Source organism: Euwallacea fornicatus, chromosome 24, assembly GCF_040115645.1.
Source record: "Euwallacea fornicatus isolate EFF26 chromosome 24, ASM4011564v1, whole genome shotgun sequence".
In the NCBI taxonomy this organism is placed as follows: domain Eukaryota; kingdom Metazoa; phylum Arthropoda; class Insecta; order Coleoptera; family Curculionidae; genus Euwallacea; species Euwallacea fornicatus.
The window spans coordinates 3,190,674-3,216,143 of record NC_089564.1 but is presented as its reverse complement, the minus strand read 5'-3'; the positions used below and the strand labels follow the sequence as shown (position 1 = coordinate 3,216,143).

At 33.3% G+C, this 25,470-nt stretch overlaps 1 protein-coding gene across 3 annotated transcripts; it reads right to left on the bottom strand.

The window, feature by feature from the left end:
* Positions 1–617: 617 nt before the first annotated feature.
* Afti (aftiphilin) lies at positions 618–25,366 on the bottom strand. 3 transcript variants are annotated; one of them, XM_066296115.1, is made up of 6 exons: positions 25,162–25,366; positions 24,908–25,043; positions 19,785–21,178; positions 16,333–16,537; positions 16,030–16,161; positions 618–15,421 (listed from the first exon to the last, which is right to left on the bottom strand). In XM_066296115.1, exons 2-6 carry the CDS (start codon positions 25,041–25,043, stop codon positions 13,881–13,883), a joined length of 3,408 nt encoding a protein of 1,135 aa, XP_066152212.1. In that variant the 5' UTR covers positions 25,162–25,366; the 3' UTR covers positions 618–13,880. The 3 variants fall into 3 exon arrangements, with proteins under 3 accessions (XP_066152212.1, XP_066152214.1, XP_066152213.1); XM_066296117.1 differs by having other exon boundaries at positions 25,094–25,251; XM_066296116.1 differs by lacking the exon at positions 16,030–16,161.
* Positions 25,367–25,470: the final 104 nt, after the last annotated feature.

Sequence of the window (25,470 nt, the reverse complement as noted above, 5' to 3'; positions counted from 1 at the left end):
ACGAGCAGAATTCGTTAAAGAGGAAGATGCTATACAGATTAATCGAATCGACTCTTCTCTATGGTGCCCCTATATGGGAGGAAATAATGAAAATTACAAAAATACGCGCAAATAATGTCGAGTGTGCAACGGAAAGCCCTAATGCTCGGCCGGCGCAGGATCGGCTTTGAGTAATTTCGAGGTATTCCCTGGTGAATCTCACACTAACCGATTATCACAGCAACTGGCCGGGTGCCTTATGAACATTTTGCTTGTGATGAAAAAATTCAACATACGTAACAAAGTATCAAACACTCGGAATTCTTCAAGGGCAATCGATTTTCCCGAAAAACGGAAAAAATCTTAAATTAAAAAAAAAATTTCTCAAAACCCAGTTCCGGTTCCTAATAACGTAATAATTATTTACATCATTTTAAAATATTTTAAACACTGCCATGTGTGTTGAGCTTCCCCAAATTTACTCAAAATTTACCAGTGTATTCAGAAGTACTGTACTTTCCATGAAGGTATTACACGAGCTGCCTTACTTTTGCAAAAAAATTATCATAACGTCACAACACTAATAATTCAAATTTCTAAACGAATTTTCGTGTATTTCCCAACTCTTTTGGCAACATGTATACCATACAGGCATTTAATTTATTTTCTATAGACAATTTTAAATGCGGCAACGATCCAATAGGAAAAAACTAAACTGATGGAGAATGCAGTAATGCATAATGCACGCATTATTGAGTAAATCTCATCTTTAAAATTATCTTCTTACCTATTTCAGAAATATGATTTAGGAGATATGTACTATCGAAATTAATAATAAATAAATAATAATACAAAAATCTGAATAAATTATAGTTATTGAGCATTAAGTGAATCCCCAGAAAGATGTTACAATCAAATATATGAAGAATATATTTATGAATAACCAAACCTTTTTGATACCAAATTTTAAACCTGAACAAACAAATACATAAGTTATAATACAATCTGTTTCATCGCGTGCTTAAATCGGCTATAAAATAAAATATGAAATACTGTGACATCGAACAACCTCAATTCACAATCAACAAAATTTCCTATATTATTAAGTACAAGTAGAATACTATAATATTCACAGTCAGTCATTCCGACATTTGCATATCAAATAAATAACAAGTAAATCCCAGTTTTATTTTCGTAAACAATTTCATTACGTCAGGTGTTTCCAACTACACGTGGACAATGGAAAGTTGTCCAATTTGGTTGACTTAGAAGAGATACCTAGAGGTCTTGTTTCAGTATTCTCTCATTCATATAAAAAATGCTTATAAAAATCGTTGTATAAATAAATAAAAACTCAGTATTACTAGTAAGTAACTACTTAAATTTGTTTGCCTAAGGGCCAATAGGTTCCAGTCCTGTTAACTTTACCTAGAAGATAACTTTCAGGGAAATAAGGAAATAAACATAATGGCAAAGTTATTAGGGTATAGGCTCTTCAATACTGCAGAATTCACTGATCACTGCCTAGTGCTGATTTCCCACCACGCTGAGCACCTCAGAACCACGACACCCGATCCAGTGACGGATGCCGTGGGAGTACAACACAATTCGTTGACAACCTATGTTATATGGTACTCGAATAAGTTCTCGCTGTTTCGTCTCAGATGCCATTATCAAAACTAGGTGTTTTTAATTTTAGATAATAACGCATCTACAAGGAAGTACTGTCGGTAAGGTTGAACTTCAGCATCCATTAGTTCGCCATAGTGCAAGCAACGATTTTTTCTTAATCCTAAAAATGTCGAGTTTTGTACCAACAAAAGTGTATTTGCGGGGAATTTTATTGCACTACTTTTTGAAAAAAAAAATCTGCTGTTGAAGCTCATAGAATTCTTGTGGAGACCTACAGCGACCACGCTCTATCAGAAACAACATGTAGAGATTGGTTTAGGCTCTTCAAAAATAATGATTTTAGTGTTGAAGGTGAAGCACGCTCTGGCGCACCGAAACGGTTTGAAGACCAACAATTGAAGGTCTCGCTTGATGAAGATCCATGTCAAACACAAGCTGCACTTGCAGAATCATTAGAAGTTGATAACACAACAATTTCCAAACGTCTAAAGGCATTAGGAATGGTTCAAAAAGAAGGAAATTGGGTACCGTACGAATTGAAGCGTTTGTTCGCATGTGAAAAACTGCCTAAAAGGCAGAAAAGAAAAACCTTCTTGCATCGTATCGTGACTGGGGATGAAAAATGGATACACTACGAAAATCCCTAATGTAAAAAATCGTAGGGTAAGCCCGGCCATGCTTCGACATCAACGGCAAAACCGAATATCCATAGTTCCAAACTTTTGCTCTGTATTTGGTGGGATCAGATAGGTTTGGTGTGTTATGAGCTACTCAAACCCAACGAGACTATCAAGGGAGATCGTTACAGGTTACAATTGACGCGTTTAAACCAAGCATTAAAGGAAAAAACGGACGCAATACGAGGAAAGACACGATAAGGTGATTTTAAAGCATGATAACGCTCGGCCACATGTTGCAGAATCTGTCAAAACATACTTGGAAACGCTCAAATGGGACATCCTACCCCACCCGCCGTATTCACCAGATATTGCTCCGTCCGACTACCACTTATTCCGATCCATGGCACATGGCCTAGCTGAACAGCACTTTTATTCTTATGAAGATACCAAAAAATGGCTTGATTCTTGGATAGCTTCAAAAGACGTTTCGTTTTTCCGACGTGGAATTAGTATGCTGCCAGAAAAATGGAAAAAAGTGATGGCTCGTGATGGACAATACTTTGAATGATGAGTTCCTTTCCAATTTTTCTCAATAAAGTAGTCATTTTCACGAAAAAACAGCGAGAACTTATTCAAGTACCTAATATGTTTGAATTGAGTAAAGCATGCGAAAACGTAAGGCCAGAACTTATTAAACATTCGTGGACCAAACTTACAGGTCAAGTGAACGATGACTGAGATGAAGGTGATAATCTTCCACTGGCTCAATGGAAGAATAAAATGGAGTTAGGAAGCATAGATAGAGAAATCGAAGAAGTTAATGTTCTCATAAATCAAATTGCATCTGAAGATGTAACAAGGCAAGAAGTTATTGAATGGCCTGCTGGACAATAAGAATCATGTTATTATAACGATATGGAAATTTTGAGGCATGTTGAGTCTGAAAATTCTCAAACTTCAGATGAAGAAGTGGACGCTACGAAAGAGATTTTACAGGGTGTAAAACACGTAGACGCAGTTAAATGTTTCGAAACGTGTTTAAAATGGGCTCAAGAAAATTATCTTGAATCTGAAAATCACATTATACAAGGTGCAACATAAGTAGAGGTTTTCCTTTTAACACGATAAAGGCCTCAAATAACTAAGCAATATTTTTATATAACATTTTTCCGAAATCTTAAAAACAACCGAAAAATCACATGGATTAAGATCTGATGATCTTGCGGGCCAATCTTATTGGTTCGTTGTGACCTATCTACCTGTTAGAGAATTGATCAACTAAAAAGTCCCGTACTTGGCGCCTAAAATGAAGTGGAGCACTATCATGTAAAAACCACATAGACTGTCTAACATTTAAATACATTTTCAAGAAGTTCAGGCAAATTGTGTTCTAGAAAATAGAGATAGTCTAAGTCCGTCATTCGATCCGGAAGATAAAGAGCATGCTGTCAACCACGCCGGCCCAAACATTTAAAGAAATTTTCTGCTGGAAATTAGTTCGGCGAATAGCGTGAGGATTTTCCATTGCCCATGCGTGCGTATTTCGAAAATTATTTATTCCGTTACGGGTAAAAATTGATTCATCCGTTACCAGAACAAACTTAAGGAAATTTTCATTTCGAGCGGTTTCCTGGAAAAGCCGCTCACAAAAATATACTCTTGGGAAATGCCTTTGTGGCATTAACGGTGGAACTCGTTGCACGTGATAGAGATAAAGTTGGTTTTCATTTAAAATTCTCCACACTGCCATGTGAGATGTAGGAACTTACTCTGGGATTCTTCTAGTACTGGTAGTTGGATTGTTCCGAACAATATCTAATACATGCTCCTCAATGGGTGCAATTTCAGGTGGCCTAGATCTTCCAGCATGTCCACCATACAATGCTGTTAGGTTTCCGGTTTTACGACTTTTTCCAACAAGATAAACAAATCTACGGGCTGCAGGATGATGTCTTCTCGGAAACCGCTCAGCATACAACCGCGAAGCTGCGACGGCATTCTGGTGACACACCCCGTATATCAACATGTCCACCAATTCGTGATTCGAGTAATTATTGGCCATTGTAAATTTAATAGTACCAATAGTGACTGTTTATCAAAATAACACATGGAGCTAAACTTCACGACTGATTTTTAATCGGAGTGGATAAAAATGCTTAAAAGCAGTAAACATTAAATGCTTTTTGCGTTTTTACAATAGCTAATAATTTTTTGTGAGACATTTTATTTACTTTGTATTGAATTACTATTCTATGGAGGAATGGATTTAGGTTTTATACAAAAATATACTAAAACTCCTCTGCACATGTTTCGTTTTTTTTTGAGATTTCTAAAATATGTTATATAAAAATATTGCTTAGTTTTTTGAGGTCTATGTCGTGTTAAAAGGAAAATCCCTACTTATGTTACACCCTGTATTATTATGCGAGATGAAGAAACAAGCCGAAAAGGCAGGAAAAGCCAGCATTAAACAAAGCAAAATTACACAATTTTTTACACCTTCGTTTTAAAATTTGTTAACTTTTTTTAGACAATTTGTTTTTTTTTTAATTTTTATCCCGAAGTAAAGTCGATTTGTTGAATATTTATTGATGTTTTTCATTGTACAGTGAGTAACTTTAATATTCGGACACCATGAAATTAAATACTAAAATATTCCTAATGTTAATTAGATGACAATTAAAGTCATATGACTAAATATAGTTTACTGTAATACAGGGTCCATTTTCAATTCAAGAAATTGTAATTCGAAAATATCGATTTGTTAACAAATAGTAAATAATAAATTAAATTTAGGTGATAATTTTACGTTACTTTAATTTTCGGACACTATTTAACAATAAAATTTTTTTTGCTTTGGAATTTCGTTGGAGGTTCATGCATTCTCACATGATGACTCAGCGGATGATGAAAAATTATTTGCTTCATTTCATTTCGTTTCTGTTAGTCGCAATAAGTGCTATAATGCCTCGAAGCAAAAATACTAATTTCGATATCAGATAGCTTGTAATTTTCCATAATGCCAAAGGAAAATCTTACAGAGAAATTGCGGAATTGCGTAAGATTAGCAAAAATACAGCAGCAGACATCATTCGAAGGTTTAAACAAGAAGATCGGATTGACCCTATACCTCGAAAAGGGCGACCAAAGGAATTGGAAGAACGTGAGAAGAGAACCATTATTAGAAAAATAAAGAGAAATCCGGCCTTAAGCGCTCCAAAATTAACTGAAGAACTATATCGGGAAACAGGAAAGCAAGTACATCTCCAAACCGTTCGGTGAGCATTGAGAGAAGAAGGATTTAATGGAAGAGTTGCCAGGAAAAAACCGTATATTAGTGAAGTTAACCGAAGACGGAGAATAAACTTTGCAAAAGAATTTGTTTTAAAATACGATTGTTGGTGGAATGATGTTCTCTTTTGTGATGAGAGTAAATACAACGTTTTTGGGTCTGATGGTCGAAGAATGGTGTGGCGAAAGAAAAACGAAGAACATAATGTAAAAAATATTAAACCGACTGTCAAACACGGAAATGGAAGCTGTTTTAGTATGGGGCTGTATTAGTTAGAGATACAGAAGCGAACAAAAGTGGAGCAACAAACATATTCTTGAAAATATTCAAGGTTTGGTACGACTTATTCATAAACTAGTAATATCAAAATAGTATAAAAATTCCTTCTGACGTCTTTTTTTAACAAACACTTTTGAGTTATTGTGTTTAGTATTATTAGTGAAAACCAGCAAACATGCCTCGTGGTAAATCTCTCTCGGTACAACTGAAACAATTAATTGTTTTCAAGTTTGAATCTGGAATGTTCCAAAGTAAAATTGCTAAAGAATTAAATCTTAATCGCTCTATAATCTATAGAGTATTGAGTGCCTACAAGATTCGCAAAAGTGTGGTGAGTCCTCCAAACACAAGTCGTCCTCGAAAGACAACAAGAGTTCAAGACAATGAAATTGTGAACATTTCGAAAGGGGATCCATATAAAACAGCAGTTGATATTGCACAGGAATGTAGTGTCTTTGGTGTTTCTGTAAGATCGATTCAAAGACGCTTACAAGAAAAAAGTTTGAATGCACGCAGACCCGCTAAAAAACCCTTCATTTCTAAGAAGAACAAGATGGCCCGGCTCGGTTTTGCAAATGACCATCTTAACTGGAGTTTCGGAAAATGGAAAACTGTGCTATTCTCTGACGAGAGTAAATTTAATTTGTATTCGTCGGATGGAATTCGATATGTCAGGCGTCCTCCAAATGAAAGGTACAAGCCAAAGTACACTAAAGGCACAATTAAATTTGGTGGGGGTAAAGTGTTAGTGTGGGGATCATTTTCCGGGTTTGGAATGGGACCATTGGTAAAAATAGAGGGCATTATGGACCGGTTTAAATATCTGGAGATATTAATGGATCATGTGCTTCCGTCCGCAGAGGAAAACATGTCATTGGCATGGATTTTTCAACATGACAATGACCCGAAGCATACTGCAAAAATAATGAAAAAATATTTAAAAGAGCAACGGGTAAATGTAATGCAGTGGCCTGCCCAAAGTCCCGACCTGAATCCAATAGAGAACTTATGGGAGATAGTAGACCATAAGATAAGGACAGAGAATCCACAAAATTTAGAAACTGCGCAGAATTATTCGCCGCCATTTCAACTGCATGGAGTTCCATTTCAGAAGAAACCATCACCAAATTAATAAAGTCCATGAGGAATAGATGCATTGAAGTTATTAAAAATAATGGCGATGCTACTAAGTATTAGTTAAAATTTTCGTAATCGTTCAAAATTTCATATGTTGCTCTACTTTTGTCCGGCACATTTATTCGTTTTTGTTGTTAAATGCCTTGAATTCAGGAATAAACTTATAATTTTTTGCAGCGTTATTTCTAGATGCCCTAACATCATTTTGATATTACTAGTTTATGAATAAGTCGTACCAAACCTTGAATATTTTCAAGAATATGTTTGTTGCTCCACTTTTGTCCGCTACTGTATATTATAGAGAGTATAATGAATAAAACATTATATTTAAATATTTTAAAAGATCATTTATGCCAAAGTGCTGAAAAAATGGGCATATTGGGAACATTTGATTTTTTTATTTTTTTCGATCCAACTGTAAGAATAGATATGTAGTACATTAAAATTATTGTTCAAGACACGCAGCGAACTTTAAGCCTGAAATATCTCAAGAAGGAAGTCTCGTAGAGATTTTTAACAAGAGACCTTTTTTCCTTAAAAAATGTAGGAAAACACAAGTTTAGTCATAAATAAATTTTATACCGGTTGATGAAAAAGTTATGCCCTTTTAAAGAGGGTTCGTCGAGCGCTGACAACGCCCTCTACATTGTGCATCGAAAACGTAAACGGATTCTGATTTCTTATCCCCAAAAACCGTCCGATACGACATTTTGTGTAGATAGCAGCATTACCAACCAAGAAATGAATTTTTTTGCTTTTTTTTGTTTTCACTTTGACGCCCTGTATTTCGAAAACCGTCCACTTTTGGACTAAGGTAAATTGGGTTAAATCGTCATGTTTTGACCTCAGAAATCTGTGGTAGAATTCTGTACAGACCCCTTAGAGACACCTTATATAAATAAAAGGTTAATTATCAATAAATAAATAAATTCTCAACTGATTAGTACCTCTTACTTAAATGAATAATTTACCGCCGTGTATAATTTTTTTTACCCCATAATATAGTTTTTTTTTTCTAATGGGTACATGGGTACTCGGGTGTGCCCAATTAGACTCTCAACTTTCAGGCAATTACTCATTTTCTCATTATAAATAACCGTACATGTTCAATTGTTAAATGAGCTAAAGAATGAGGGATTCGAAGATTCAAATTGATATTTTCGCATTTGCTCAAGACATGAGAAAAAATATGACGAAATGGTTACATGAGTACCCGGCTGTGCACACAAGAGTTAAGGACAATGGGAGCCGCTAAAGTGATGCTTTACTTTTCTCACTTTATATTTAAGACATGCTTCTGCCATTCAGAACGCCTATCTTTATTTTATTTTAGGGAGGGTTTATAAAGTATGTTTGATTTGTACAGGCAAATGTTATAATGTTACTAAAATTAAATCATACCTTATCTACATTATCATGAATAGGATCTGCACATGGGTCTGGTCTTTTGGCCAATCAAAATAACGTAACACGTTCAAAACAATGATCAAACGTTGCATAGATGTGATTAGTCAAATTTGTGCGCGAATAATGTAAGTTAAGTGCTACATTTCCATTAAATTTTCTAGGTTTTCATGAAATTACGTAAGTTTTTCTAATTTAATAAGTATTATTCAATCAACATTTTTTTAATTAAATTGGTAACAAATATCCCCCTTACGAACAATTTAAATAATAATCAGGCATAAAACGGATTCGAAATTAGCATTGGAGCTCAGAATTATAGAGGGTGTTGCATTGCAGCACCGACAATAGAAATACTCATGTAAATTTTAATACCTTATAATAGTATTCTCCCCGTTCGTTTAAGGGCAAAATTGTATTGGACTTTTTTTGAAGGTCTTTTTATGAGAGACTTGCATGTAAAATATGAAAAAAGCTCTCATAAAATTTGCAAACTTATAATGTTCCCCTGATATTTTTGTCAATTAAGCCATCAGCAAACGTCATCTTATAATCTACTGCGGCGTTATGTAAACAAGTTTTGTCGAAACGATTCTATCTTTACTAAAGTTTCTTAGAAAATATTCTACATGGTAGCAGAGAAAGTAAACACGATTAAATGGTACTGCATCGGAAAGCAGTTAGGATTATTTGAACATTTACCAACTTAGGAATAGAATAACGAATATTTATTTATAGCTTACTAAAACTATTAAATAACACATTATTTTGTTGCTGGTGATTTAATTAAGCAAGATATCAGAACATTACGAATTTTCAAATGTTTCTTTTCTAAATATCTCGTAAATGGTCCGAGGCACATTTTACACATTTTACATGCGAACTCCTCAAAAAAGTCTAATACAATTTTGTCCTTAAACGAACAAGGAAGATAATATTAAATTATATCGAAATTCGCATGGGTTTTTCTTTGGTCGGTTTGGCGATGCAACATTCTGTATACGATCAAATTAGTTGTGCATAACGCGTACCGTGGAAGTCCAGCGGTATACACTATCGGCCAAAAGTAAAGAAACAAATGCATTTTCCTTACAAATCCGAAATCAAATGGTACGAAATACTCTAAACGTTTTCATTGGATTATTTTGTTGCTAAAGAATTTAGGATTGTATATAAACAACCACCTGAGAAGTTTGTTATTTTTATGCGAATTTTTTGATATTGTCAGGAGGACAAAAGTAAAGAAACATTTTTTTATTATTTATAAAAATATGATATTCGAAGGACTTGAATCGCAAATTTATAGCAATTCGATAGTATTGAGTTAGTCAATATGCCGAAAGGTAAAAGTTTATCGGAAGAAGTCCGAAAATTAATAATTGAAAAATTTGATCCGATTTGAAATCCGGGGAGAAACAAATAAACATCGCCAAGCAACTACAGTTAAATAGGTGCGTTTGTTTCTAAAACTATTACGTCACATCGCGAACGAAGAACCTTTAGAATTGTCCCGAAAAGTGGAAGGCCGCGCAAAACTGATAAACAGACTGATAAGGTGATTAAAAGAATATCTACAAAGAATCCATTTTTGACGGCGCCACAAATAAAGCAAGAAATTCCGAACTTGAGTCTCTCGGTACGTTCTGTTAGACGAAGACTTAACGAACAAGGACTTTACGGGAGAAAATCAGCTAAGAAACCGTACATTTCGGCCAAAAATGGAAGGTCTAGACTAGAATTTGCACGAGAACACCTGTCGTGGACCCCAGTGGGAAAATGTCTTATTTTCGGACGAATCCAAATTTAATCTTCATAACTCAGATGGAATTCAATGGGTGCGGCGTCCAAAGCTCGAAAGGTTTCATTCAAAATACACCAGGGGCACCATTAAACATGGAGGCGGTGGAGTCATGGTTTGGGGTTGTTTCTCTGGTCACGGAGTTGGTCCACTATGTGTTATTCATGGGAAAATGGATCGATTTAAATATTTGGATATCTTACAAGAACAAATGCTTCCATTTGCCGAAGATAACATGCCATTAAGGTGGAGTTTCCAGCATGACAATGACCCCAAACATATCGCTAAAATAATTAAGGAGTGGTTTGTACGGGAAAAAGTCACTGTTATAAAGTGGCCTGCCCGAAGCCCCGATCTCAACCCTATTGAGAATATGTGGGATCATATTGACCGTCAAATTAGGGAGGATGATCATAGAGGATACAATTCAAAAGATGAGTTGATTGCTGCTGTAAGAAATGCATGGTGTAACATTCCCCAGCAATATATTGATAAATTGTTGGCTTCTATGCCAAAAAGATGTGCTGAAGTTATAAAACATAACGGTTACGCAACTCATTATTGATTGTTTTGTTAACTTTAATTTGAATAAAACTTATGTTTCTGTACTTTTGTCCGGCTTGAAATTAATTTTTTAATTTCATTTATTCCCGTAGAGTTTTTTTTTTTGAAGATTTATAGCGTACAAGGTTCAGTACTAAATTCTTAATCTATTAAAATATATTGAAAAGAAATTATTTGACTGTAGAAAATGTTTTACCAAATTTTTAAATGTTTCTTTACTTTTGGCCGATAGTGTATGTTAATATGGTTAGCATGTTAAACTTGAAAAAATAGTTCATTTAATACCCTGAGCCGAATTTCATTAAGTGAGGACGATTGAATCATATTATACAGATGATAAAACATGGTCAAGAATGATAAGGAAAAAGAGAAGAAAAGTCAAGTAGTAAGAGGTCTGCACGCGTGTTAAACCTGCGAGAAATTCTTTGGTGGTATTTTCTGCTGGAATTGTGGAAAATTTCATGCTTGGTAGTATTTACGATAATTGTCCGTTAACTCAAATTCCAAAGTGATGTGAAACGAAAGGGAAGCCCATCGTTTAAGATTCGGGCTATTGAACACCATGAATGCATAGCAAACAGTGTAATTATACGAAGCTGAAAGTTCCTATATTTGGAAAGTTGGGAAAGAAAATTTAACGGATCCCGAATTAACACTTAATCAAACCCGTGGAAAGTAATTTCGAACATAATGAACTTGTTCAATAATATCTTGTAAACACCACACAACCAAATGTTACCCAACTTGAGTTTTATTCATTTCGTAAGCAAATTTCTTAAGGGGATCTATAGACCCATTTTCGGACGGTTTCAAAGAGAAATGTGAACTCACAATAAATCAATACAGGCCTCTGGGAAAAAATCTGAGTATGCTTTCCGTTCCTAATTTTTCCAGGCGGCTCGCACTAAAAGGTGCCATGTGAATCTAAATGCAAATAATTACCTTTAACTGTACACTCTCTTTCCTTTTAGTATGTTGGGGAAAATGCCTTACACTTAAGTAGGCTTTACGTATGAGGCATTATCCTACTTTCCTTTCATTCTCTATAGAAGAGAATGAAAGGAAAAATTGACAACAGTCCAACTAGTAAAAAGTGGAAATGCAAGAGATAATTTGTGTCTTATTACGAATTTATCTAGAGGCAAAAATATGAAATGCAGTAGTGACGGTGTATTTCTCAAATTGACTGAGATTTTAATCTAAACAATCTCTAGATACCTCTACTACGCTCTTCAATTGTGAAACACACTGATAAAAATATTTTCAAAGCTAAAAACATTCAGTGCATAAATGCAGGACGAGTATTTTTTTCATGCATAGCGAACGGATCTTCGAAATCAAAAGAAACGGAGAGTTGGTAAAATGGGGTTTTATGAGTTTTGTGAGTTAAGTTTAAAGCCATATTTGAAATTTCCAAAAAAGTCGTGATAAAAAATTAAAATGTCTAAAAAAATTATGGGTAATTGTTTTGCAAATGTGATAAAAACATAACTTAAAAAAAAATTGAAACCATGTTAAAAAATAGGTGTATAAAACAACATATTTTTCTTCTTTTCAATGATATACCTATTTTTAAAACTGCCAAAATTATACCACTTTTAACTATTTTACTTAATTTTTTTCCTAATTGGCTTTAGAAACAATAAAATTAACAATTAAATGTAGTGATAACTTGAAATTTGCATAAGCATTTTTATGTAATTTGTGGGTTTCTTTAATAAAAAATAATTTTTTTCTAATTTAGAAAAAAGTAACATTCTAGAGTTTTCCATTCAATGACATAAGAATGCAATTAATACTGCTGAACAGTATTTCCAAATACTTTTATTGTTGGCAACCCAATTAGTCTACATTTAAAAAGCTGTATAACTTAGAAGCGTACGGTTCTTTTGTGAAACCTAAAGTACAGGATCGTAATCAAAGTAATGAAGTTTCTCAAATCAACATTTTGGCCTCCGTAAACCAAAATCAATTTACGTCGACGAGGTAGATTGCCGAACTTACAAGCACATCACAAAGAACTGTTATTAATGTGTCGAGAAAACACAAACTTCACCCCTATAAATTAGCTGTTTTCAAATATTTGGTCCTGGTGATGAAATGCTGTAAATGAAGTTTGGCTTATGGTTTAGAATCAACTGTCAGGATGATCTACAGTTTCCATTTAAAATCCTTTGGACAGGTGAAATAAAACTTACGAACGCTGGTACATTCAATCGACATAATGAACATGTATTGTCGAAAGGGAAGTCTTACATTGTCGAACCAAGGAGTTCACAAATTAAATTTGGCTTTAATGTTTGATGCGGTATTAGTCGCTCAAAAGCGGTATTAGTCGCTCAAAATAATTGGTCTCCATATTTTTAATAGCTGTGAATGGTACATTTTGCAATATTAATAGATATTTTGTTTGGATAGCCACAAACCATATTTTAAAAAGATGTCAAATATGCATTACTAAAAATGACGGACCTTTTCAACATTGTTTATGGTGATTGTTGCTTATTTACTTAAGTACTTGTTTACTAAATTATTTAAAATTTTATGTAAATGTAGAAGTTTTAGCTGTATCTAATTGTTTAAATTTGTAATTGTATTAATATTTTTAACTTGAATATTAAATAATATTTAAGTGTTTAAGATGTTTTCAATTGTTTATTACTAGTAACGAGATAGAGTATATATTTATTTTAAATAAAACGGTTAAGAGTTACAATTTTGACATTTTTCAAAATACGCATATCAAGTCTTATATCATTAAAAACAGATTTTTTAATATGGTTTACATTTTAAAAAATGTAAATTTATGTCATATCTCGGAAACGGTCACTTTTTAAAACAAGATATGTACTTTATCACATTTGCAGATCAATTATCTACAGCTTTTGTATTTACAAAGTTTTGATACCATCAATTATAGAGGGCTTACAGACGTTTTAGTTTTTTGAGCTACTTTGGTTTTTCTATCTATCTATAATAGTAAGCGATGACTTTATTTGAAACTTCAAATATGGCTCTAAACTTAGCTCACAAAACTGCGAACCTTTCCCCATTTAACTGATTTTCTACCTCTTTTAGTTTCTAAGATCCTTTCACTATGCATGAAAAAAATACCCACCCTGAATATAACATTTTCACCCAAAAAATAAACTTACAACATAACCTGCTCCTTTAGTCATTTGCGCTGTGTAGTCCGATTTTTAGGAGCCAGAAAATCCAAATCTGGCAACGGCATATTGGCGACGCCACTATTATTGTTCCTATTGAACCCGGACACCTTTTTCACGTTATTTTTACCACTAGAACTGTTGTTATAAATATCTAAATTGGCCGTGGGATTTGTTATAATATTTGGGGAAGAGTTCATCCAACTGGACAACTGCTGAGGCTGTGCCGACCAATTTGAACTGCTTTTTTGCATCGTTGGCTGGTGAGATACAAAATCGCTCCACTCATCATCTTCTACGGCTGTCGAAGCTCCTTGAAGAGTCTTCTGGGGACCAAAACCCGAGTAGGCCTGACTGGCAAACTGGTTGCTAATTATTGAAGGTTGATATGCGGGGATTGTTGGAACCTGAGGTTGAAGAAATACCCTGTTTGTCTGTACCATATTAGAAATATTAACGGGGGCATTAGAAGATAATTTGGTTTGCAGCAGCCCGTTGGGAGTTATCACAGGTATCGGCGGTCTTGATGGTTGCACTGCCCTCAAATTCAGCACAGACAGAGGCAGATCTGGAGTGGAGCTCCGCTCCTTCTCATTTTTCAATCTGTGAACTGGAGATTTCTGAACCGACACAAAATCAGACCACTCAACGTCATCTAAAGAGTCCTGTTTGCGCGTTTTGGAAGGAGTGCCCGGTTTGGATCCTGCAAAGCTGCCCTTCCTGTCGACTTTTTGTGTCGGTTTCGATTTGTTTTCTTTCAAATGATCCTTGTTCTGTAAGCGCGAATAAGCTTCAAATCTGCTTATTTCGTCCTCAGTGATACCAGGATCAGGCCAGCTGATAGAAGATGATGCGGCTTGATGAGTTTGCGTCACTGTAGGCTTGAGAAGTTGCAATATGGGGGCCACAGTTAAAGGTTCAACTGCAATTTGTTTGGGTGGCAGTGAAAATGTAAAATCCCCAAAATCATCATCATTATTCCTCGTGCTTGACACTATTGTTGCTGTAGACTCTTCAGCTTTTGGCGATTCTTCTAATGAAGAAAATGTTTTAACTTTATTTCGTTCTACTTCCAAAGGCTTAACAGTTAAGTTCGCAAGATTTTCCACAGATTTCTGAGTGGAACTCTCTGATGATACCACCATCTGGAAATCCTCAAACTCCTCTTCGGTATCCACAAAAGGCCGTTCTTTCCTGGTCAACTCTGGAGTTACTATAGTAGGCTCCAACCAGCTAACAATATCACTTTCCTCGGATTTAGAAGGTTCTTTGTTTGAAATGTGAGTTTCTCGTAAAATTACACTATGGCCTGAGGTACTCGGTTGGTCAGGTGGTGGTAAACCCGATACGAAGTCATCGAAATCATCAAGTTTGTCAGCAGAAGTAATTGGTTTCTGTTCTAGATACGTTTTAGTCGGCTTCAGAGGATTAGTGTTGGTGTAAAGGGTTGGAGATGGCTTTGTAGTTAGATTTGAATCTGAAGAAATTGTGATCTGTGCTGTGTTGCTGATAGTGTTGGCTATATTGGGCTCCTTGCTGTTAGGGATGGCTGTAAATAATTTTCAAATAAGATAGACCTAGAAATGTATTTTAAGGTTGATGCAACAATAGAAAACATTTAAGTAATCATGCTTTTAAGTTGCAACGCGTAAATCAGATGTTACAAAATTAAAGTAAAAAATTCTAACAGGGTCTACTGCGCCAAAACGTTCATATGAACGTAGATCCGCAAACGGGCTGTTACAAAGTACAGAGTGTTTAAAGTTCATACTAATTGTATTTCATTTTCATAATTTTTTAACCAATTAGTCGAAATTTGACATGTATGTAAAAATTATACACGTATCTCTAATGATTTGACTTGATGTCTACCCACCCGAATAACTGCATATTTTCTCCCAGAAACTTCTAATTATAAGATATTCAAAAATAAATCCCGACCAAATACTACAGTGTTATAAATCTACACAATTCAACTCCGGTCCCTCGAGGCTTACTTTGTATTTTATCACTGTTATTATTTTTAAAATTCACATTAAACTATACACACGCTAAATACAATAGTCGCTCCACAAACAACTAAAAAATATTCTAATATTTCTACGAAAAACCTACTTGTTACTGCATGCAAGAAACCTCATAATGAACTGTACTTACACTCTAACCAAGCCTCCCAACTATCAAACTCTTTATTGGGGGAACTGTGTGGTGAAGATTTGCTTTTGCAATTAGGTACATCAAGCTGTGCTATGAGTTGCTCTAGGTCTACCAGCATGTGCTGAGAGGAATCTTTTGAGCAAAGATTAAATTATTTCGGAGAAATTATTAGCTTTAAAATTTAAGTCCGTCTTAACCTATGCTAATTATGACATTGTAGAACGAAAGTTACATTCCCGACTTAAAATTTTTAAATGTATGGACACAACTGTTAAGAACACATAAAAGTAAAAAAATACTTACATTCAGCTGTTCCACCTACTTCTCCAAGCGGCAAATTTAACTCAAGAGGATCTAATGGTGCAGGTTCACTGGCAATGGACGGAGGGTTTGCCACTTCCTTTATGGGGACTGGAGCAAGAATGACCGATTTGACAGGTTCTAGAGGTGTGAAACTTAACGTTGCGGCAAATCGAGGCATCGAAGAATTCCAACCATGTCCATATAACTAAAATGTAGAGAAAAATTGATTTTTACAAACATATTCTTATGTACATGTACATCTCAGTTTTATACTCTATTGAGTTTGTTAAAGAGTATTTAATACCGGGTATACTTGATTACACTTAACAGCAGTCTAAATAGACGGCTTATCGCGTTTGAGAACCATTATTTTATTGAATTACTTAGCTGTCAACCTGTATCAACTGCTACCCTTCATCAGCGCATATAATTAATAATTAATACATAAAACAGTTAATCATTTGTAACTTATTAGTGTAGTAGCGACTGTCAATCGAAGAGTCGCGCACCAATAGTTTAGCCACGCCCATTACGCGCATGAACGCGCCCGACGTAAATATAAATAGACAGCTAACACCGTTTAAGAACCATTATTAGTTGAATCGCTTAATTGTCAACATGTATCAGTTACTGCCCGTCATCAGTTCGTTCGCCGTTGTGCTTCCAAAACTCCCAGTTGAGATTTGGTGCGTAATGTTAAGACTATTGGATGGAAAATCTTTACTGGCATCTTATAAAGGCTTAGAATTTTTTAAGAATGTTATTAACGGAGATCCAGTTCTTAGAAAGACTGTCACAGATACAGTGCAGAAAGAACAGGAGGAGCTAATGGATCGACTAACTAGACCAGGATTGGCAGCTACAGTGTCCAGGGAAGAAAGAGCTAGGCTCTTTGGGTCCAATGTCAGGAAGAGAATTACAATCAAACAATGTCCAAAAATCTTTGATGCTACAAGAGACAGAAAATCGACTTTGAAGAATGAGAAGCTAAAAGCTGGAAAAAATACTAAACTTTCTAGATATGTACCATATAGGCTTTAAAATATTATTCTAGTATTAATTTTAAGTTGACAATAAATTAATTTTAATTTATAATAGTTTTAAATCCATTGACAAGACTAATTATTGTATAAATTTAAAACTTATATGTTGAACCAATAATACATTCCGTTTTTTGAATAAAATCTTGAACGATTTTCCAATATTTAATGCTTTTAATATGTTTCTAATTCTAATAACTTATACAGTTATCTTGTTCTTAGTATTAACTCTTCTTCAGTTTCTAATGTCAAGAAAAAGCATAATATAGAAAACTATAGGTTCAACATGTTTGTAAGACTTAACAGTTACTTATTTTTACGTTGACACTAATATTAACGCCAAGTTCTATTAAAAACATTGGTTTCTTAACAATTCTTATATATTTTACAAATTTCGTGTCCACTTCCAGATCTCCTCTTCTATAAAATTTTGGTTCGGGTTTGTAAAAAAATTAACTAGTGTTTAGATATCATTAAACAAAGCCTTATTTTGGGTCATATATGCATATCGGACTGCATCCTATGAGGGCAACCAAGCTCTAGCGGGCATCGACCTCCTTCTAGTCCGACGCTCAACTCTCAACGTTCGTTCACAGATGACGGAAACAGATAGGAAACCGGCCAGAAGCACGACTACCCAGAAATAGCAAGATGGATGGTCAAGTCTGAAGGACAAGGGTCCAAAAACAAAAAGACTTATAACTGAACTCGGATGCACACCAGACATAGAAGCTTTAGATGCCACATGCATCGTATAAGTAAAACAAATCTGGATTGTAGGAACTGCGAAGTAAACGACACTGCAGCACTTTTTTTTTCAATGTCCGATATTTGAAGAACAAAGCAAAAAAGCCAAACAAAGGGGTGAAAAATATGAGTCTAATATCCCTCATCAATGGAATATTGGCAATAAAAACTAAGTGGAAGAGTCGCAGCAATGTCATTTTTCTGGTGGTCAAAGAAAAGAAATGGATGGAGAGCTGCCGCTACTCAAGAAAAATAGGAGCACACAAAAGCCCAATAAAGAAAAGAATATAGCAATTACGTGACCAATTACATAATAGGAGAGTAATAACCCTTAGACGTTGAAAGATGACGATTATGATTGGATTTGTGGTATTATAAACAGCAGAATTGTAACGCATCCTCAGCGCTGAAATTATACCCTCTAGAAATTATTCTGGGTAGTCAAAAGTTGGTTTCTTAAGTATCTCGCGGTTTCTAGTGGGTAGGCGTTTCGGCGAATTCCAAGTCGACTGTTTTTTCAAGATTGTCTTCGCAAAAAAAAGCAATATGTATTCATATATAGTTTACAAAAAAACGTGGCCCAAATTTTTTTATAAAAAATAAGGGAATTTCCAACACTGAAATCCTCATCGCAAATGTTTGACTAGTGCCACAGTCTAAATATTAGAATCGATATAGCTTTTTATATGTTAAGACATAATGTTCGGTATTTTTGTAATTTGTTATTAGATGATATCTTTTTCAACTATTATGTTGATATTCCCATTATAAAAAACATTAGAAAAACTTCTGAATAAATTTAGTCCAGTCAAAATTGAATTAAAATCACAGAAAAAGTCAGCGGAAGGGACTATGAAATGAGTATTAACAATATCTAGTACTTCATTTATCAATAGCTATTGAAAAAATATGAAAAGAAGTCGTATAAACTAATAAAATAATGCTAAAATTTGATGCAAGCGAATTTAATGCATTTAAATAAAAATTACATTGACTTACATTTTTCAAAACGATAAACTTTACGGGATTTTTAAGAGCGTTTATTACTCATTAACGTCACATAGATGAAAAAATTTTACGTATTAATTGTTTTAGAGTTTAAAGCAAAATTGTTAATATTCCGACAAACATACATATGAAACATAAATTTGAAACAAACAAAATAATTGTTTTAACGAAGTTGTGCAGTATTGAAAATGTATTCTGTATTAGATGCAGCATCAATGTCTCAATGTGCTGAATTTTAACCTATTGGTAAGATTCTAGCTTATTAAATTATCTAGTCAAAGACAACTTATTAAAGATAAAACATCAGAGTAAATATCAAACTATGAGTTATTTATATCTAGGGATTTCTAGCTCCGAGGAAGACTGTCAGAGACGAAGTAAAGAAGCAACAGATGTAACTAACAGACCGAGTAATGCGGCCAGAAAAGGATATTATAGTGACGATTAAAAAATGATTGCAGTTGTTTGTGGTTGCAAGAAAGTCAATGATGAGGAGTAAAGGCTTAAAATGGGAAACGTCAAAAATCTTCAAAGTATACCTCATATAGAATTTAAAACGAAATATAAAATATTTTTGATAATACATTAATTTCTAGCTATTATTAGCTATATTCCGCCCTTAAAAAATATATGGTAAAAATCAAAATGTTTACTTACGATATTTCTGGAGTCGATATTCAAAGCTCTCAGCAGCAAATTCTGGCTTGCAGATTTAGGCCATTGAAAACCTAACGCATGAGTGTCGGTGATGTTTTTTATTTGATTAAATATTTTATCCCCAGCTTCCAACCCTCTAATTTCAACACATTCATTACTTGTCTCATTTTTGGGAAACATCTCCTTAACGATCTCTGTAGCTTTCTCTAAAGCTTCCGTCTCATTTAAGAGTAAAGTGTGTTTAGGAACATTTTCACAAGTTTCAAAAACTTGTCTATCCATAACTGATGTAGTTGTGGAAGCAAAGTCTCCGAAATCATCCTCCTCATCATCAAATATCGACTGAATATTTTTCTTGGGTTCTGGAAGAGGGAAACTAGCAAATGGCTTAAAATCATCTTGCCCGAAGTTGCTGGTATTATTACTACTAAAATCTCCAAAGTCATTTTGATTACTAGCGGTAAAATTCGGACTTGACATATCTGTTTCAACACTATTTGTATTACTATCACTCACAAGTTGTGTCTCAAAGTTAGATAGGGATGTGGGAAAATCAATGAAATCATTATCATTAATGTTCTCTTCAGTTATTTCATGTTTCTCTTGGAATTTGCCTTGAATAGTGTTGTTATCGATTTCCTCAGATACTAATGTTTTTTGAGTAACAACAACTTCAACATCTGAACTATGGCATTCAAGATTTGAATTTTCTGATATACTACAACTTTCAGAATCAGTATTGCTGTGAATGTCAATTTTTTCTTTATGTATCTTAGTTCCTTCTATACCCAATGTGATGTTTTCTCCATTAATACTTTCACTAGTATTGCTTAAAACATTTGGGATAAATTGCTTCTCTATTATCACTTCTTCATTTTCAAAATCGTTAGATTTTGTTTTAATGGGGTCTACGTCTGTGTTCTGAAAGCCCCTCTTAAAGTCCTCTGAAGCAAATTGACTAAAATCATCTAGGCCTGTTAAATTCGAATTGTTAACGTCCAAGTCAACATCTTTATAATCATTTAAAGCAGTTTGATCACCCTCTATGTCGGTATTTGAATTAATAACTTCAGAATTTGTAAAGATTGTATCACAGTTTGTTTCATTTTTCTGAGGACCCAAACTAAATTGCTCATTACAGCTAGCATTAGGAATACATTTATTATTGAATGATTCAAATGCTGTATCTGGCAACGAGCCACTATTTACATTGTTTATCTCTGATTCTGAGTTTTTCCTTTTGTCAAGAAAATCTTTTGGTTTATCTAGTTGTGTTGAATCTGTTAAGTTTTCTTTGCTATTACTGTTGATGTCAAGTAATTGGGGCGGGTGAGAGTTGTCCAGTTCAAACGAACTTTTTGGTAGCTGAAGAGGTGATCCGGGTGGCGATAAATCTGAAAAATTATATGTATAAAAATCAAAGTACAAATCCACCGAAATAAATTTTTCTTCAACTCAACTAAAAATAAAATTAGTTGAAAATTTTTAAGTTTAATAGTCTGGACCTTTTGACTTTCACATTCGTAAATATATCGGTATCACCGAAGGGTAATAAATAATTTTGTAAGTCATGAGAGTACTTACTTGCGAAATTATTAATTATGAACTGATATTAATAGTTGCAATGGAGCGTTTTATTGAAAACTAGAAAAATCAAGTTTTCGTTAGAAAATAGTGTATAAAATCCTACAATTAAATACAATGTTTATAAAGTCAAATATCAGAAGAGACGCAGCTTATCATATTTTGTCACGAATTTTCAATACGCCATAGGTCGTCCTCTACCTGTTACACTGTGAGAGACCATAGTTCAAGGAAATTAAGTTTGTAAAGTGAAAGAAGTTCACTTTATCACAATTGTACGCCTGGACTACAATGTTGATTCACGGTTTGTTTATCTCATATCTTTTCCTAACAATGCGTGCTCTCTTCGACTTTCATACCAAATAGTCAAATTCCAAGTCTGCTTTTATATTTGATAATCTGTGCCTCTATAATTCAAGGCAATAAACTACCTTAAGATACTGATGACGCTTTTGTTATACACAACGATTATGTCTCTTCATCGATATAGTTAAGTCCGATTCGTGAGCCACGTGTGCCTGACTGCATACGAAGTTAATATAAATAGGAACTTCTTCTATTTAAGCATCATAACTCTTTAATTATCAAAATGACTAATTTCTACTATTCGTTAATGCATCTAACTTTTTATAAAAGCTGAGTATTTTCAAACAGTATATTTCAAGGAGATCCAGGTGGAAGGAAGGCTGCCAAAAATGCACCAAAAGTAGAGCATCAGGAAATTATCAATTGACTGATTAGACCAGAAATGTGACCTGCGAAGAACAAACCTAAACATGCAGCAAAATCCTCAAAGATGTATGATTTTGTAATAAGGTATTTAATGGGTATTTACTTTATAAAATTTAAGATTTCTTGTACAAGGTGGTCAAAACTGAAGGTTCACTATTGTGATCTCAGAAACCGTAAGATATACGATTTTGTTTAAATAAGCGCAATGTTAGATTTAAATGCAGATTTCCAGAAATTCAGTTTTTTTGTAAATTAATTTGAAAATTTTATAGAAAAACGTTCAGGTTAATACACATTATACATGACAGTATTAGAGAAAGCAAATAGAAAGTGCAAATCAACGTTTTGTTAATTTAGATATTGTGTTTATTTCTTATTTTCCAAATTCTCTTTTCTACGCATATGTACATATGTAAACTCTTTAAAAAAGGCGCGGCAATAAGGGAGTGATTGCTCAGGTTTATTTTAGGACAAAAAGTTTTTAGAACTTTTTAAAAATTATCAAAGCACAAAATATTTTTAGAGATAAGTGGACATGCAATAAAATGGTTTTTATTTTTTATCTTGTAAACGGCGCAAGATACTATAAAAATTCAAGAGACAAGAAAGTTGTATTTTTAGTTGCTTCATCTCAAAAAAAATATCGAAATTTAATTAAAATCACCTTTTTTCAAAACATTTGGTTAAGGTTTCTTCCCTTGATACTATTGGACATGATAATTTTAATCTGGTTAGGATCAAATCAGTCCCTTACTACTACAAACAACACTACCAAATTAAAAAAATCGGTCGAGATATTTTAAATATTTTCCAAAAATCGTTATTTAAAAATTAACATCTTGTATCTTGGAAACAATACATTTGCAGACCTATATGTATATATAACTTTTTTTCCTAAAATGATCTGAGAAATTACCCCCTTGAATATTATGGCGCCTTTTTTAAACACTCTGTGTACATATAGAGCCCATCACTAGCCAACCTTTAAATTAACATTATTTATTCTACACCAAAGTTCATATTCCTAGAGATTCTTTTCTAGGTCTACAAATATAGAAAGGTATTATGTAGTCTAATGAATGATTTTAAATATAGTAACTTATTATAAGATCATATTTTATTACTATAAAAATTATGATATGCCACTGTAAATGTACCACCAAAAAGGTTTTTAGCATTTTTCATTTGAAAGCATCATCTTGTCAATTTAATAACACAATTTTAAATATTATTAACCTATTGTTAAATAAAACGTTTCTTTTCTCAATGTTCACATAATTATTAGGTACTATTCTACATTTTAATTTTTTTTTAGAGCTATGTAATAAAAAATGTATTGATTATAAATCTGTTGTATTCATAAAATTATTTTTTATTTATTTAGCACGTTTGGTTTAGTACCTAATGTTCAGAGGAGCTGATTTAAATACAGGAAATGTTAATTATCATCACTCATCATCAATTTAAATTTCATGATATTAGAAACAACATACTATTGAAGGTATTACTTGTACTATTACAAATAACTGTTCTTGCTACAAAATGTAAGAAAAATGTCTAAAACCACAATTCAGTAACAGGTTGCCTGAAAATTCTTAACTATAAAAATATTAGAAATATAATTGTTTGTAGCAAAAAATTGAAATGACCAGCAATAATGACCAAAACACACAAGACAATCCTCAACAAAAAATACAAATATGTATCCAAGAAGTACTTTGCTTGATATTTAAGTAAGATGGAATCAAGAATGATGCTAATAGATGAATTTACAGGTCCAGATGTCAATTTTGCAAGGTAAAGGGAATCAAAGACCACCAAATAAACTTACAAAATTTGCAGATATCTATGCTAAACATATTTTTGAATGTAAAGAATAAATGCTGCGCTAATGTGGGAACTGTTTGAGTTATAGTTTTAAGATAGCAGCACTCCTGTACAACCTAAAGTTCCATCATCTTGAAAATATATTAATTTTTATCTTTTAATAATGACTATACCTGTTACTTAAGCTTGCTTATAGCTCATTTGAAAAAAAATTATGAAATGTATTGCATTGAATTTCTTATGCTTAACAAAAAACCTATTTTTATATTAGCAAGGGTTATAAATCAATCATTTTCGTGCAATACCAAGAGTTGATTTAAATAGTAACATTTTTAAGTGTAACAGTTGAAATATCATCAAAATTTTTATTATATAATAGTTTAAAATATGTGAAAGGACAATAATATTTAAAAATCTAAAAGTTGCAGTGAAAAATGATTATTTTTATAAAAATTATAATACATTCTCAGAAGAAAAAAAAACTGACAGCTTCAAAGTTAGCAAAAAACTATATAATCTACATCTTTCTCTTAATAAGTTTATTTCAAAAGAGAGGTCAATTGTTTCAGACCATTAGAAACAGTCAAAAATTTATGAAGTATACTGATTTAGATTTTTTTGCATATATTTTTAACAACTTTAAATGCGTTTTCTAATTCATTTTAATGAAGCTATTTATCTAATAACTTATCAAAACCAAAGGTGATTGGTTAAGAGCTGTTAATTAAAAGCAATAAGACATCTTTTACTGTCGTAATGTTACGAGTAAAGTTACTGAAAACGTTTTATTAAACACTTTTGAATAAAATTTTTTTTTAACAGAAATCTGCAACATCAATCTCAATCAACAATGACCATTCTAAATCAAATTTTTTGGGCTTAGTTTGTGAATACACTTGGTCATATATCAACACCGTATGTAATGAAGTTGGTAGTAAATTATTTTTTGTTTTGAATAATCATAAGTATTAAACACTTACAATCATCATCATCATCATCATAGGATAAATTGTTAGTTCCCGTAAAATCTCCAAATTCATCTTCTTCATGGTCATCTGTGTGAGGAGGCGGGGGTGGAGGTGTATCACTCAGCAATGGAGGAATTATATTGGACATCTAAAAGTTGAAAACAATTAACTTGATCAGCAGATAATTCTAGGTATCACCTGAACTGGTTTAATTAAATCAAGTGTATGTTTTAATAACCAATCAACCCAAATACTTAAAGACTCACTTGAAAGCAAATTGCTGGGGATGTTACTGGTCAAAATAAAACAAGCATACACTATTACAAATTGAATAAGAAAATATATAGATATTTGAGTAATTTAAATTGTTTGCCACAGTTATTGTAAATTTTAAAGTAAGATTTTTTGCTTTTGTCAACTTGTAAACCCAAAAATTAATTGAAATTATTTACAAAAATTATGAGTTAAACCTGACAACTTAACAACCCATATGATTAGTAGGTTTGTTTTTTTATTGCTGAGTTTGCTCTTTATCCTACACTTACTACACTGAACCGTTCTTTATCTCAAATATT

Excerpts from the sequence above, each read along its gene's own strand:
- Afti (XM_066296115.1), bottom strand. The coding sequence starts at position 25,043 with ATGTCCAATATAATTCCTCCATTGCTGAGTGATACACCTCCACCCCCG. Across the intron at positions 16,538-19,784 it reads ATATCGACTCCAGAAATATC|TTATATGGACATGGTTGGAA; the intron begins GTAAGTAAACAT and ends TCTACATTTTAG. Across the intron at positions 15,422-16,029 it reads TTGGGAGGCTTGGTTAGAGT|CCATCCCTAACAGCAAGGAG; the intron begins GTAAGTACAGTT and ends AATTATTTACAG.